The 15996-nt window shown below is 26.9% G+C and overlaps 1 protein-coding gene across 14 annotated transcripts in view; it reads right to left on the bottom strand.

Moving 5' to 3' along the window:
* The window catches only part of LOC107456997 (luc7-like protein 3), a 19826-nt gene that overhangs the window by 2168 nt on the left and 1662 nt on the right, over positions 1 to 15996 (bottom strand). For 2 of the 14 annotated variants that reach the window (XR_006225378.2, XR_011636772.1), the window contains exons 2-12: positions 14531 to 14637; positions 12586 to 12724; positions 11342 to 11425; positions 11134 to 11256; positions 10034 to 10195; positions 8178 to 8437; positions 7268 to 7413; positions 3654 to 3757; positions 3518 to 3580; positions 2011 to 2113; positions 1793 to 1855 (exon numbers count right to left, since the gene is read on the bottom strand). Coding sequence is in view for 2 of the 14 variants with exons in the window: in XM_016075045.3 (XP_015930531.1) it covers positions 3681 to 3757; positions 7268 to 7413; positions 8178 to 8437; positions 10034 to 10195; positions 11134 to 11256; positions 11342 to 11425; positions 12586 to 12724; positions 14531 to 14637 (1098 nt within the window). In the remaining 12 variants the exon portion in view is untranslated. Of the gene's footprint in view, positions 1 to 1792; positions 1856 to 2010; positions 2114 to 2622; positions 3581 to 3653; positions 3758 to 7267; positions 7414 to 8177; positions 8438 to 10033; positions 10196 to 11133; positions 11257 to 11341; positions 11426 to 12585; positions 12725 to 14530; positions 14638 to 15996 lie in introns of those variants that run through there. The other 12 variants (XR_011636771.1, XR_011636773.1, XR_006225379.2 and 9 more) reach the window with 7 other exon arrangements.

Here is a 15996-nt window from a genome sequence, read left to right as displayed (position 1 = left end):
ATATAACTAAGTTTAGTCATTATTGAAAATGAATCAAAACTTTGCTATATTATTGTTAAGGGGTAAGGAGAAGAAACTTATAACAGTTATTCATAAGAAATATTTTATACATAAAAAACTGACTAACAGCTATAAACGTTATTAGAAATATATTTTAAAAGAAACACTCATAAAATGCGCACTATCATAAAAACTCCCATAAAAGTAAAAGATTATAACCAAAAGCGAAACAGAAAAAATTAAAATTGATCTCAATCCTTAACATTCTTAATCTACAAAAAATCAAATGCTAAAAATCTCAATTTAACTTTTTCACCTTGCTGTATTTTTCGAAAAAGAAAATGATAAAAGAATAGCATTCATTAGAAATGCTCTTTAAAAAATGCTGTGCCATAATAAAAATGCTGATTAAAAAAGTTTTTTCAAAGAAGCAAAAGAGTAACAGAAAAAATTATTCTTAGTTCTCACAATATAATTTAACGTTGAAAACCACTGTTTTCTATGTTACTTGCTAAGTTGCACATTACAGGAAAAAGTGAAAATAAAAGAATAAATTCTGGTCAGAAATGCTCCAAACAGCAAAAAAGAAACAAAAATTCTTAAAAAAAAATCGTTTAAAAAACACCTAAGTTAACTTGCCTAAATATAATCAGAAGTACAAAAAAAAAAAAAATTAAGAAAACTTTGATCTTGCAGAGCATAAATTTGCAAGCAGTGAGCAAGTTTTAGAACTTAACAAATATGTGTAAAAACTATTTCTATAGTAGAAAATATAGTTTTAGATGATTCTTTAAAAATCTTTCCAAATTAAAAAAAAAAAGCTTTGGCAAAAATACTTTGAAGCCGAATATTCGCTATATCCTTATTAATTATCTGAAACAGAAAATATAGTTTAGGCAAAAATTTCGCACTGATACTTTTCTTGCTGAATTAAAAGGCATAAATTGTATAATGTTTTCTTGCATAAATCTTGCTCCTAATCAAAAATAAAATAAATAAAAATATTCGATTATTTGTCATTTCTAGAATAACATCAAACTTTTTATACCTCAATTTTAATACCTTTAATAATCAAAGCTATTATTTATATTTAACAATCCTATTATTGTTATTATTTATATTTAAAGAAAGAAGTCACTTTGCAATGAGAAAAAAAAATTTTTAAATTTTATTTCAACTCTATAATTTATTCATGATACTACTATAGTACGTATACTCTATACTTAATTAACATTACTTGTATGCAACTGCAATGCTCAAATCAAATTTCATGTAAGGAATAGAAAATATGTCTAATTGTTAATTTTTTTAAAGATGATATCAACTAAAAATCGAACTTAATTTTTAAAAAAAAATTCATAACCTTTAAAAACTTTACATTGACTGTCCTTTATAAATTTTTAATATCTTAAATTTTTTAGTTAAATTTGATAAGTTTCAAAACCTCATTAGGTAAAAATTATTACTCTCCAATCTAATGAATAATTAAGTGTGGTAAAATTATTTTCCTCATTATTTTTTATATATTATTAAAAATAAATGTTAAATAAGGAAAGGATGTTGCAAAGCCTTGTAATTACACAATTTGGTTCAAAAGGGTGATGATTTTATATACAAAAATATATTTTATTATAGTGAATTTTAAAATACCTACATACCCTATAAATAAATAAAAAACATTTTTACATGTTATATTGAAACAATTTCAAGAATTGAAAAAAAAAACCTTCGGACAGGATTATACGAACTCAAAACTAGATATAAAATATACAAAGAATAATGATGAAAATACCTTATTTTACATGACATGTCAAATAAGAAAAACATGGTCCAAGACAGTTGCTGGTAGCATCAACTTCAGATTTTCAGTTAATATGTAAATTATATACAATCAATTAATAAGATCAAAACAAAAATAAAGAACAATGTACAATGTAATGATATTTTTGAGAAGATGCTGAGAATAAATATTTCTCCAAACGTCACTAGTTTTAAAATAAAAGATGTCACCTGTCATAAAAGGCTCCAGGTATAGAAACGGGTAGAAGAGAGAGTAAACCACGAGATGGTCCGTTGGCTGTCCACAGCATAACACAGATATATACCTGTTAAACTGACGAACTACAAGTGTTAGGGGTATTTTGCAAAAACGATTTGTAATGAGCCTATTTTTTATTTAATATAAATGAATAATTTTAAAAGGTGTCCAAGGATAGGTAGAGGAATAAAAACGGATTTGACACTTTATTCCATTTAATGTTTGGAGAAAGTAAATTCACGTTATTTCAAGCCACCGAATTTACTACGATTTTAGACAAGGCTTATTTATTCTCCCCAGGACACCATTATAAAAGTTTAAACTAAAAACTTATAATCAAAGAGCTTCATTCATACTGATAATATAATTAGAAAATACATAATTTTCTTAAAGTTTATTTAAATTTGTAAACAAATAGGAAATACTTTCTCTTCTTGCATAGCTTTTGAATAAGGAAAGTCATTCCTGATTAAGATTTTAAAGTCTAAGAAATTGATCTAACTTATTTATAAAATAAATTAAAAGTACCTAGGTTAAATAAAAATTATATAAAAGTTAAATTAATTTTAAAGATAAATTTAGCGTTTTTTTTTTTTTTTTTTTTTTTAATTAATTTTTAATCAATTTTCGAAGAGAATTGTAAGCAGAGGGTTACTTGTAATATGACTAATTGAATCTTAATGACTAATCAGGCAAAAAGGAAAAAAATATTGACACTTTTACTAATTATAAAAGCTAATGATGAGCAACTAAAAGAAAATTGCTGACTGCCTATTCAATTTACTGGTATATAACATTTTTTTAACAGTCAAGGAAGATTTAATTAACTGCACAATTTTCAATTTTATAATACTCTTAATATACTCAGTAATTTCTTATTCTAATTTACATACTAAAAGCATTTTAAGGACAAAACCTTTAAGAGACAAACAAATTTTTTAATCACAATTATCTACCAAAATATCAGCCTAAACATGCAACTTTTTTAAAAAATCAGTTCTTCCTAACATTTCATAATTAAGAGAAAAAAGTTAAAACAAAACAATTTTTTTTTATTAAGATATACTTTATGAGGAGCATTAAATAAAAATATAAATTACTTTTGAAAAGCTTTGATAAAGAAAGTTAAATTGTTACAGTTACAGCAGCTCTTTTTTTAAGAAATACTAACATTAAAGATATCTAACAGTTTTAGTTTCTGTATTTTCATATTGTTTTAACTTTACATATTTAAGCTGTTTGAAACACGATAGGATGTAATGAAATTGAACTGATTTTACAGCTACTTTGATCATAATATTAGTTTAAGCTTTTATTGACTATTAAATACTGGCAATAATAAAAAAAAATTAAATATTAGCAATAAGTGCTAAAAGCTAAATTTTAAATACTTATGAAAATATTGAAATAGCCAATTAAAGTATTAAATTGTTTTTTTAGTTTAATTTTGCCTTCTTCGCGTTTAAAAGTCGCAAATACCTGCTATTTGAACTAGAAGTCGGCATTTCAAAATCTTGCTTTGAATCCAGTCTTCTCAAACACCTATGCATAATAGAAAGATGCCGGAAATCAGCTTCACTTAAGGAGCATCATAGAATAGGTTATGTTCACTTACCTGTCAAAACCAACATTAGATCAGAGGTCAATCACCTGAGGAATGGCGCCCTTTACTACCCTCTTCTGATCTAGAACTTTTCTCTGGTGGCTCACCATTTTCATCTAAATTAATAAAAAAAATATTATTATAAATATTTTATTTTAGGTTTTAAATGAAAAAAAAATTATTACTACATAATTTGCAAGAATTTAACCTATTGCTGAAAGCTGGTACAACAGGAGTTAACAAGCTAAATGTCATATCCTTGAAGGTTAAAAAGTTCATTCTATTTCGCTTGTAAAATGTTATGTTAATTGAATCAGAACTAAAATAATAAAGTGCAAAAATGCTAATTTTATTTAATGCATTACAAAATATGAATATATTTACAAAACTACTGCTGAAATTAATAAATTTAAACTAGCACAAAACAAATTTCAGGTATAAGAACTATCACAGTGATGTAATATTGAACAATGAAGTAATATTTATGCAGTTTTTTTTTTCCCCTGTGCCTTTTTCTTATTTATGTAAAATTTTTCAGAAGTTCCTAGTCTGACAGAAAGATGTAGGGGAAAAAATCCCCAATCTTATTCATTTATGCATCACTGAAATAATTTAGGAAAAATAACTGATACATAACAGATACATAAATGAAAAAATATTCTAACTTTAAATGAAAGAAATATGTGAAGTTTTTCTTATTCATATTAAAAAATGAATCTTTTGCTTACCCATGGCAAAACTCATAATTCAGAATTGTTAGACTCTTTGTAAAAGGACAGTGAAGTAAAATCTATCTAGTTACAAACTAGAGTAGTGTTAACTAGTAAATTCGTAAAAATTAAGTCCCTTTCTCAGGATTTGGTGAAAATCTATAATTTTCAAATCTAAAATAAGCATATGACCCAGTTCTTTCTACCAGGGCCTTATTTTTGTGACTGTGCAAATTAATGTGCTGTTTTTGCAAGAAAAAAATTCACATCTTTTCTAGAATTGTAGTTTTAAAATCATTCATTAATGAAGTCACTCGAGTCCATTTTTCAATAAAAATGATGAGAAAGGTTGATTTTTACAGGAAAACATTTTATGAAGTCTGTTTTAACGATAAAAAACTGCATTTTCCCACCTTTTCTGTATTGACTTTGTGCATCTGGGAGACAAAAGTTATAATAAATTTTTAAAAAAATTTCTTCATTTTATGATTTGATAGAGAAATTTCTAAAGTTTTGGGTCCTTTTTTAGATAAAGTGGATTCCAATTAAAGTTATTAATGCCTTTTTTTTAAAGATTTACATGAAAAGAAAATATTTTATGAGCAGGAAAATAAAAATAAAATTGCAATTTGCAATTAATTTGACCAAGAATCAAAACTGAAATTTTTATACGAGTTGACTTTATCGTTCAAAATCTGGTGATATTTTCCAAAGCTAATAAGGAATATAATCTTTCTCAGATGAACATATTTACATGCATGATGCTGATTTGATCATTTAAAATAACACTTTGTTAAGGGAAGGATAAAACCATTATTAATGAGAATTGAATAATATGTATGTAAAAAAATTTAAAAATTAGTAAATAACATTAGGTAGCTTTAGTATATTAGGAGAAAACTGTATTTCTATGAAAAATGTTTAATTGCTAAAAAGCTCAAATCACTAAGACATGAAAATTTTTACACAATAAGAGTTTCAGTTACAATTTATTTCATTCAAAACATATATGTAAGTGGCAACAGATGTTGTGGTCAAAGTACAAATCTTGATTGCCGTAACAACTGTTATATCTATTATTTTCAAAGCTTTAGCTTTTGAAGTTATTTTTCAGATCAGATATTTTAAATTAAAACATTTTTTATTAACATATAAGTCAGACTACTTCATTACTAAAAAACAAATATTTGCATGCAAAAATTAATTAAATTCATTAAAAAGTAATCTTCAGAAAAAAAAATTTATGGAAAATATTATTGATTTCAAGTATGTCTATCTTTTTAAAATAAATCTTAAAAGTAAAATTTTAAAATAAAAATTAAATACCAGGAAATATAGAATTTTCAAAACTTACAAATTTCTACCTGTTTATTTATATGCACATTTATAATATTCAACTTATTGATAGACAAAACTAACTTAGATAAAACAGGGTGGAAGTTACATTTTGAGAAATCAAAGCCTTTAATTACAATTGATCTGCACCAAGAGAAAGTGCTCATGAAATTTGATTCTCTTCCTCTGTTGTTAATACAAGAAATGGAAAGAAAATGTTATTTTTTAAAAAAAAGTAGTTTAGTTTAATTTAGCCTAATATGGCAAAATTAACAAGCACTAATTTTAATTAAATAATCTTTAGAAACTGAAGTGGCAAAATATTACTCGATTAAAAACTTCATTCGCTTCAAAACTATACAAATTGGAAATGACTGACAGACACTGCTACGAGCCTTCTTTTTCCCTGATAGCATCCTCAGACAAATAGACAGCCAAATAGATTTTAGCGAGTGGGAAAACACTCCACATGCAGCTCCAGAAATAGAAATTTATTCAATGATTCCGACAAGTGACAATATAAGAAAAGATAATTAGAAAAAAGTTGCAACCCTATAAGCTACACATCATCGATTCTTGTGCCGTAGCATGGACTATACCTCTGGAGTATCTAACATACTAGTTAGATCAAAAACAAAAGGAGAGAGAGCATGGTTAAGTCTCGGCCTTTTAAACATAGAGATTCAACATCATCAACCAATCACCAGCTACTGAGCATCTTGCATAAATTATCTTACAAGTAGGTGAAGAGTTGGGTAGTAACTGGTTTCTCCCATGAGGAAAACATTGTCTCACGAGAATAGTTTGTTACAACTCCCGATGAACCTCCAACATTGATCTTTGATGACGTCATCCCGTGACTTAACCTGAAATAAGCAAAGAGCTAAATTTGGCTAATTTGACACGATTATTGATCATATTTCCAACAATTATAGTGACATCTCACAAGTCTTGAAAATGGAAGCCTGTTTTTGAGCGTTTGAAACATGTCTACTGTGATTTCCAACTTGTAAATTTTTGATGCGAATGAAGTTTTTAATCAAGTAAGCACTAATTTTATCTTCTTTCCCCCCATAACCTAGATAAATTAGGTGTCCTTGAAGAAATGTCATAACTTTTTTCTCGTCATTTCTGACTCCGCTTGCACTATTGTGCGCAAGCCAAATCACTTTATTTTAGTTCTTAAATTAAAATAGTTTACCATGCAAAATATAAATATTTTAAATGTTGCTGTTTTAATGTATAATAAATCTGCAAATAACAGTTTTATCTTTAAAAATTTTAATTTGGTGGAGGTTTAAATTTTTAAGCTTTTAATACGCCTATTATATTGGTATCCAAAGCACACAACAAATTTTTTTTTTTTAAGTTACTCAAGATTTACTTGATATATTTTATTATCTTCACTAGATTTTTCTGAAAATACTGACAATTTATAAAGAAAAAAATGGACAATACTTAAAAATTACATTGCTATGAAATAGATATAAATTGAAATTATTCAATAAACACAAAGAATCATCTAATGTGTACACTACACACACATTTGCTAATTTTAAATATCTTAATAAGCATACATACGAGAACTTTTTCTGTGATCTCTACTTCTTCTATCCTTTTTGTGGTCAGTAGAACGAGATCTTGATCTTCGACTATCACGATGTCCACTATCACGGGAACGTGATCTATGCCATTTTCTTTCAGAACTCCCACTCCTTCTTCGAGATCTATGTAATTAAAAAAAAGAAAATTTATACATAATTTAATTAGTTTCCCCAAAACCTACCATTTTCAGGGGTAATTAAAATCCGTGTATCAAAAGAAATTTTTTTTTTTTTTTGAAATGATGAATTGCTATAATCTCTTTGTTTAAAAGTTAGATCAGTGTGTTAGATTTTAGTTTAAAATATCTTAGACGCTTTATGTTTAATATGAGTTATTCTATTTCAATCAACAAAAAAATTATTTCAAAATTCATTCTTTCTAGATTTTCATGAAATTTTAAAGAATCATTTTATGTCATCCTGAATTCAAATCAAATTTTAGAAAAAGCATAGAAATTTTAAATGTGATAACTCCAAAAAGTTCTACGGAAAATAAATCATAGAATTAACCATCTGCTTGTTATATGCTTAACATGCAAAACTCTGTTTATCTGATCCACAAAAGGTTAAAGTGATATGCACCATATTTTAAATTACTTAATATTTACAATGTTATTTTTGGCACTCGAACTAATATGTATCAATTTCAATTTCGTTTTATTACTTTTCTACAAAGAAAACATTTTTTCTTTTGTTACTGAATAATAATACTATGTATTGAGGGAAAATTTATCATGGTGTTTAACACCAAGAGAAGGTATAAAAGTTACCTATTCAGTTATAATGACAACATTACAGGAAGATGTTTTTTTTTATTAACATAGAGAGAATTTCATAGTTTCAACTAATGAATGTCTAATTTATTAAAATGAAAACACCATAAACACCTTTCTTTGTCTTTTCCTTTACTGTGAGAATGACTATCCCTACTTCGACTACGATGAGAATGTCTTCTATTGTGAGTTCGATCTCTACTTCTGCTTCTTCTAGACCGATCTCTATGTCTTTCAGTCTCCCTACGTTCCTCTTCTATGCGTTTTCTACGCTCTTCTCGTTTTTTATCTTCTTCCCCTCTAGCTTTTCGTCTTTCTTCTCTTTCTTTTTCACGCAACTTTTCTCTTTCAACACGAACTTTTTCTCGATTGTCCTAAACATATAAACACAATCGTTATAAATTAATAAATAAAATTAAAAAAAGTCTACACAAATCAATCAACACATCCCTAAAGCAGTAACTATTAAAATCAACAATCGCAGACCATGCAGAATAATTTATGTATGGAGCAAGTGTTTGTGATTGAGATATATAGCCTATAATCTTGGAGTGAAATACATGTTTTTCATGTTCATGTTTTATGAAAAATGTTAAATGAACTTATCCCTTATATAAATGACAATTAGTCTTTTATTCTTACATTAATGACAAATTTTAATTTTCATTGGATTGGAATTTCTCCTATGATATAATAAGATATGCTGTGAAAATACCTCCAAGTGATTGATTATACATCCCAGCATTCATTATTAATATTAAAAATTCCATTTATAAAATATATATATATTTTTATTTTACTTTACATTGCTTTTTATGTAAAGAGTTTCACTGTGACATAATCTCAGTTGCATTGAGGATCAAATCAAATGCCTTAACATTTCTGTACCGTGCGACAAAAATAAAGCGGACCATCCTGAATAACTCTAATAATCGAAATTTAATCTTCTATAACTCTTTTATAATGGTTTGAAGGGGTGACTTTAAATATGCTAATTAATTAACTACAGACGATATTTTAAGTTTCAAAAATCAGGCACAGAAACACTTTCTCTCAATAAACATACCTTTTTTTTCAACAGATTTCATTCTGATCCCCAAAATATAGGGGGTAGCCTATATCTGGGAAATATGATCCCCATAGTTTGGCTAGGAGAATGATCCAAAGTTTGGACTCTTTAATGTTAATTTCACTTTTTGTGTTTTTCTCCATATCTCAAGAAATTTGAAAAATTTTTGCACAGAATTATAAAACTGATTTTTTCAAAGATAATTCCATGCAAAAATAAATTTTAGTAAATGTTTATCATTTCTTGTTAAATAATAGTCATAATGGTTAAACAATAGTTTTGAATTGTAAGGTATACAATTATTTACATCATTTTAAAGTATGTAATTTTACATGGCAAAATCAAAATTTAAGCAAAATTGGTTGAACAGTTTCTGAGAAATCAAATTTTAAATATACAACTTTTGTAATTTTGAACCCAGCTCTAAAGACAAGGGAACACCTGAATCAAGAATTGGGACAAATTAGCCTCAGTGTAGGATTTCTTGTTGTTGATGGAATTAACCAGTGTTTACATTACATGGAAAGGAAAATTTTCCATGGTTAGCTTGATGGCAAAAGGACCCTAACCTATGATCCCCTGAGGATATTTGACGTCAGCACTGTGGTCAGTGCAAGCCGAATGCGGAATTCATATTGACCAGCCATTGCTGGGATTCGAACTTGGGTTACCTCCTAAACTGGTTTTTCAAAATATTCCTATTATGTGCAACAGTTCAGTGCTGCTTACTGCTATGCAGACATAAAATGTATTTTGAAGGTAAGAATAAGCAAGGCTGAAAAAATTTCAATAATGAGCAAGCCCGTATACAAACAGTTATAATAAAGTTCAGCCTTAGAATAAAAATAGCTTATATACATTTTAATACAGATAATGAACTGAAATCAATAAAATAACAAACCAATATTTCATCAACAGCTTCTTTTAATTTAGCATAGCCAACGTGCTGTTTTCCCATCAAATGATCATCTACTCTTTGCTGTGCATCACCCACAATAAGAAAAGCTCCACATACTTCACAAACTTCCATTTGTTTTTCTTGGGCTGCTGCAATTTCTGCTGTCTAAATATTGATAGTGAATATATTAAAAAAATTATTGATCAGCTAAGAAGTTATGAAAGTAAATTATAAATATAGATAGTAAGTCATGTTACTTCTGATCTTCAAAGCAAATACATTTCATAATGATGAATAACATAATTTTTTGTACTATATATATATATTTAGTAATTAGTATGTTAAAAAAAACTCTTCTAGTTAACACTTTTAAGAATTTTTATACAATAACTAGTACTTTATATCAATAATATCTTAGGAGATAATTTTTAAAAAAAAAAATCAGAAGAATAAGACAGAGTTGGTTAATTGGCATTTATAATTTTATTGAAATTATTATGATATGGTCTTTTAAATAAATAAATAATAAGTAAATAAATAAAATGAAATAAATTATTTTTTCTCAAATCTTTAATGATATTTCTTTAAGAATTTTTAATATTTATTTTTTAATCAAAACCATTTTTAACATGGGTGTAAATCGAAGTTTAGGAAAAAAGTTTTTTCCCCTAAAAGTAGCGACATTTTGAATGTAGTGTGTAGTCTGCAGTTTTTTTAAAAAGTAGTTGTAGTACACAGTAGTTGTAACTACACTTACAATAAAGTGGTTACAGTTAACTACAAAAAAATTTCTTGACTACTGAATCTACTAATGTACTATGACACAAAGTAAAGTTAACTGAGGTCAAACATTTCTGTTTTAGAATTTATTTTTCTTCCTTGACATTTTGAAATTTCTAAAGAATAATTGTTTTGGTAATATAATTTCTACAGCTGGGGGAGGAAAATTTATTTTGAAACATTATTTTTATTTGGTTTCATTTCTTATTCTGCTGATTAGTCAAATTGTTAAGGTTTTACAGAAGTCACCGAGATCACTGGTTTTAAGCTTCCATTGATTTTTTCTACAAATATATTATTACAATGCATGTATGATATTCTACCTGAAACCAATGATTTGCTTCTGAAGCCTTCCTGAGAGCTTCACGTTCAACTTTAAGCTGTTCACAAAGTTTCATTATACTTTGAGCTTCTTCAACTTCTCCTTCACATCCCAAATTTTCAACCTAGTTCAAATAAAATTCAGATGATTTAATTCAAAATAAATAATAGAAGATTCAATCATTATCATACATAATAAAATAATTGTACCTGAACCAATAGCGCATTGATCCTTTCAGTTAAAACATTAACTTTTTCATCATCACTATTTTTCACTTGTGGAGGTTGATTTATCTGAAAATTTATAATTTAAAAATATTAATATGCTTTAGTATGCATAAACATATTAGACATAAATCAATAAACATTAAAAAGTGACAGTAACAATAAAGTAGATTTAAATTACATTCTTAACATAGTTTATCTAAAAATAAACAATTTAACATCTATTTAATCAAATTTTATTTCTAATTTGATAATAACTTTCCTTCCTAACTTCATTGAGAGCACCATGAAGTAATATTGTAATGAGTAGCCTAATGCAATGTAATATAATTAGTAGCCTAATACATACATTGTTGAAAAAATTGGGTGCATAAACTAATATCAATCCTTCATTTATTAGAATAAGAAAAATGAAGCAGATTAAATGTAATGAATAAGATTATTAAAAAAAATTGAATGCTTTCTATCCATAATTTTCTTGCTTTCACTTACATAAAAATATATTATTTACAATACTGAATAAAAATTATCAAATTATAGTTTTATTTTTATCTGTCATTTTATGCAGTTTGTTAAAATAAACACTTATAAATAAAAATAAAAAAACATTTAAATGCAGGAAAATTTCACAAATTTTGAATTCATTTCTGGAAATTATTAAGAAGTCATCCATATTTTTAATTAATAAGAGTAATACTGAACAAGAGAAAACAAGCTATATATTAGTTTTGCAATACTTTTAGTATACATTCTTTGTGACTTGCATTAGCATCAAACTTCCAATGTAAGCCTGAACAATAAAATTATTAGCTTTCAAACAAAATAAAATTTTAAAGATTAAAATAAAGCAGCAACAACAGAAAAGAATAATAAAACAATTAGCTAAGGCAAATAACACAATGGTCCATACCTTAAAAACGTACTCAATTTAAGGTACTAATTGGCATATTATTGCAGGAAAAAAAATTATATATATAAATAGATTTATTTACTTATTTCAAAATTGCAAAGCCGTAATAATTTAAAGGAATAAATTTATACAAGCATCTTTAATTATCTGTTAGCATAAGATTAAGATCTATTTTATCTATCTTAACATATGTACACATAATTAATAATTAAGCTATGTAGTCTCCATACTAACATATAAATACAGTAAACCATTTATTTTTTAAATTTTAGTTTGCACTTCAAATTTAAGAGTGAAATTATGTAAACTATTTACTCACATTTGATTCTTTGCTATTAAGTGCTAACCTTGTCCTTGCTCGTCTTATACGTTTTTCAACATCAGACAACATACTTTGACAAAATCTTAAAAAATCATCTTCATAGCCCATCCTTTGAAAACGGGAGCTCTTTTCATACCTAAAAAAATCAAAAGTGATTCTGATACAGCACAGATATATGCAACATTAAACAGATTTACCGATAGACCATTTCGATTGCTCAAACAACAGACTAGTCGATGAGCTGTCATAGGTATCAGCCAGAAGATATATGCTAGAAGAGAAGGCTTGGCAGCAAAATAGATTTTGCTGCCAAGCCTCCTCTCTTTATTTCTATACACCTATATAAATGATGTTTTCCGTTTTGACTTTGTTAGTTGCTAGCCAGTTTTCTATATTACACATAAGTTATCAGTATAACTAATTTTATTGTATTAAAAAATTATTTAAAAAAAATAACAATAAAAAATTAGAATTTGATCAATAAACTGGATAAAAATCGTTTAAAGCATTTGAAAAAGAGGTAAAAATTAGTAACATTATCAGTTCTGTCTCATGATCCCTGTGGCAGAATTTTTTTGAGCTATCTGCGACTAAACTCTCTAGCACTAACATCTTTCTGCAAGATACTTTTAATAATAAAAAACATGCATGTTTCTATATTAATAACAAATACACTGTGTTTACAAAAAAAAAAAAAAAACTGAATGATTTTTCTTTATTTAACACTTAATAATTTTTTATTCAAATATTATGGGTGATATTTTCACATTTTGTTGGGGAGAGGGGGAAACAAACAAATTATTTACTTCTTCGCATTTTGTAAATAATCATCACAATAAAAAATAATTAAAAATTAACATTCTGTAGTAGTAATTGCTTAAAAAAAAAGATAGACAACGAAATCAAATCAAACTCTTCAAATGCGTGTTTCATTTCGAGATGAGGTTGTTGTAATAAATTATATTGTATAAAAAATATTGAATTAAAAAACTGTGGAGAAATCAACAGCCAAAATTTCGATAGAATTATTGCCTTAAAAAATAAATATTCAAATGCACAATTCGAATTTTCCATATTGTTTGAAATATATTGAGATGTTTAAAAAACCACATAAAAATCAATATCAATAACTGCCGAAAATACAATCGAAACATACATTGATTTACGGTACTATCGGCGTAAATTGAGAGCGTCAAAAAGTGATTATCTATGCATGATTCAAATATTACATGCAAATTTCTGTATAAAAAAATAAAAAAAAAGGTAAAATTTTTTACTTTTTAGAAAAAAAATCTTTCTGCTAGAAGTCNATCCACGTAAAAATCAATATCAATAACTGCCGAAAATACAATCGAAACATACATTGATTTACGGTACTATCGGCGTAAATTGAGAGCGTCAAAAAGTGATTATCTATGCATGATTCAAATATTACATGCAAATTTCTGTATAAAAAATAAAAAAAAAAGGTAAAATTTTTTACTTTTTAGAAAAAAAATCTTTCTGCTAGAAGTCTGTAACGTTCTGCGACAATGTCGCTACGGTTCTGCCAAGGGGCTCATGATACATTTTAGAATGAATATACAATATTTTATAAATTTATGAAATCAAAAGTTTAAATGAGTGAAGAAAAAACTAATATTTGAAATGAACAACTGGATCATTTTTTTTAAAAATCCGCTTTAGAGGGCATATCTGTCAATTAATTTTTCGAACAAGATTTGCTGATAGAGAATACGATCATCTAAGATAATGATAACTTACACAATGAAGAGCTCAGATCAGTTTCTAACGCTTATTAATGCAAACATTTGCACTGAAAAGACCTTTAGCTAGGTTACATTCTGACCTTCAACTGTTTACTTACATTCTAAAACAAGCTTTATGAAAACTATATTTTGTTTAATAAAGTAAACGTAAATATATAAACTGCAATACATACTCTTTTTTTAGTCTTTCATCATGAATCTTAGGACAAGCTCCTAAATCTGCTTTAGTGTTCACAAAAAGATCATTAGGACAGAATTTCACGAGAAAATGTTTACAAATCTATAAGAAAAAATTAAATTTGATTAACTAACTTATTGTATGAGTTAAAATATAACAGTATATTTAGGAATATTAGAGAATATTTTTTAATTAAAATGTAAAAATTCTTTACCTTTTACCATGATCTACCAACTTTACTACAGATTACTTCAAAAACAAATATATTAAAAAGCCTGTAGCAAGATCTGAGGTTTTAGCATTCATCTCTAAATTAAGGGAAGATTTCTATATTGTGATTTGTGGCAGAATTCTCTTTAGGGTGACCCGGGGTAATTCACGATCACTCTGTTACTGGGGTAAATAATGATCACCTAAGTTTTATTTAAAAAAACAAATTTTTTTTCAAATTTAAGACATGGACAGGAATGCTTGTACACTTTACTAAAGTATAACTACATTTACTTAATAATAATTTTTTGTTTAATCTAACAAAATAAGTATCTTTTAAACTGCTTTCTGTATTTTCCATTTCAAAGATGGGTTTCAAAATGTGCACACTTCTGCAAAGATCCCCCTCCTTCTCTTAATAATAAATATTTTGAGTCACTTTGTTTTTCTTTGATATAAAAATAGTGTGAGCTTTTGTTTAATTGTTTCACATCTACTGTAATTGTTTTTCTTTGATATAAAAATAGTGTGAGCTTTTGTTTAATTGTTTCACATCTACTGTAAACATTATAATTGATTATAGGAAACTATATCAAATGTTGCCCCCTACCAGTGTTTTCATCATAGAAAAAAAATGGGTGAGAATTTCTCACCCTTTCTCTAAAACAGGGTGAGATTTCAGAAAGTTTAGTGAGATTTCTAAAAACTAAAAAAACACAAATAGACTTGAAAAAAAAATCAATTCTTTTATTATAATACATTTTTAACGTCTTCTATTTTTTAAAGCATTGAATATTTTTGGTGCATCATCATAGAAGATTTTGCCTTTACTAGGTATTTGTCCATCTTACATTAGTGCATAAAAAATTTGAACGTCTTACATGAAAAAACCTTACCTACGGTAAACACGTGGTTGCAGAGAAATGTGTTCCGAAAGGGGTTCCGTGGTTGTGTTCTGTTGTTCGAAAAGGTTCTGAACAATACTGGTGAATAGGAAAGCTAGATAACGGAGCAAATGTTGAAAATAATGAAAGATTCATGAAGAAAAGTGAAACGGATTATGTGTACTAAATAGCGTAATTCGAAGCTTCTTCCAAAATGCGAGAAATTCGCGAATTTTGAAATTGATTTATAGAATGCGCGAATTTCTCGCAGTAATAATTTTTTAATGCGAGAAAAGAAAAAAATATGCGAGATTCTCGCGTTCTCGCGCTGTAGTGAAAACACTGATCTGTAAAATTTCAATTTTAG

Source organism: Parasteatoda tepidariorum, chromosome 5 (genome assembly GCF_043381705.1).
Source record: "Parasteatoda tepidariorum isolate YZ-2023 chromosome 5, CAS_Ptep_4.0, whole genome shotgun sequence".
Taxonomy (NCBI): Eukaryota; Metazoa; Arthropoda; class Arachnida; order Araneae; family Theridiidae; genus Parasteatoda; species Parasteatoda tepidariorum.
Note: the sequence above shows the minus strand (reverse complement) of the source record. Positions and strands in the feature narration are given on the sequence as shown.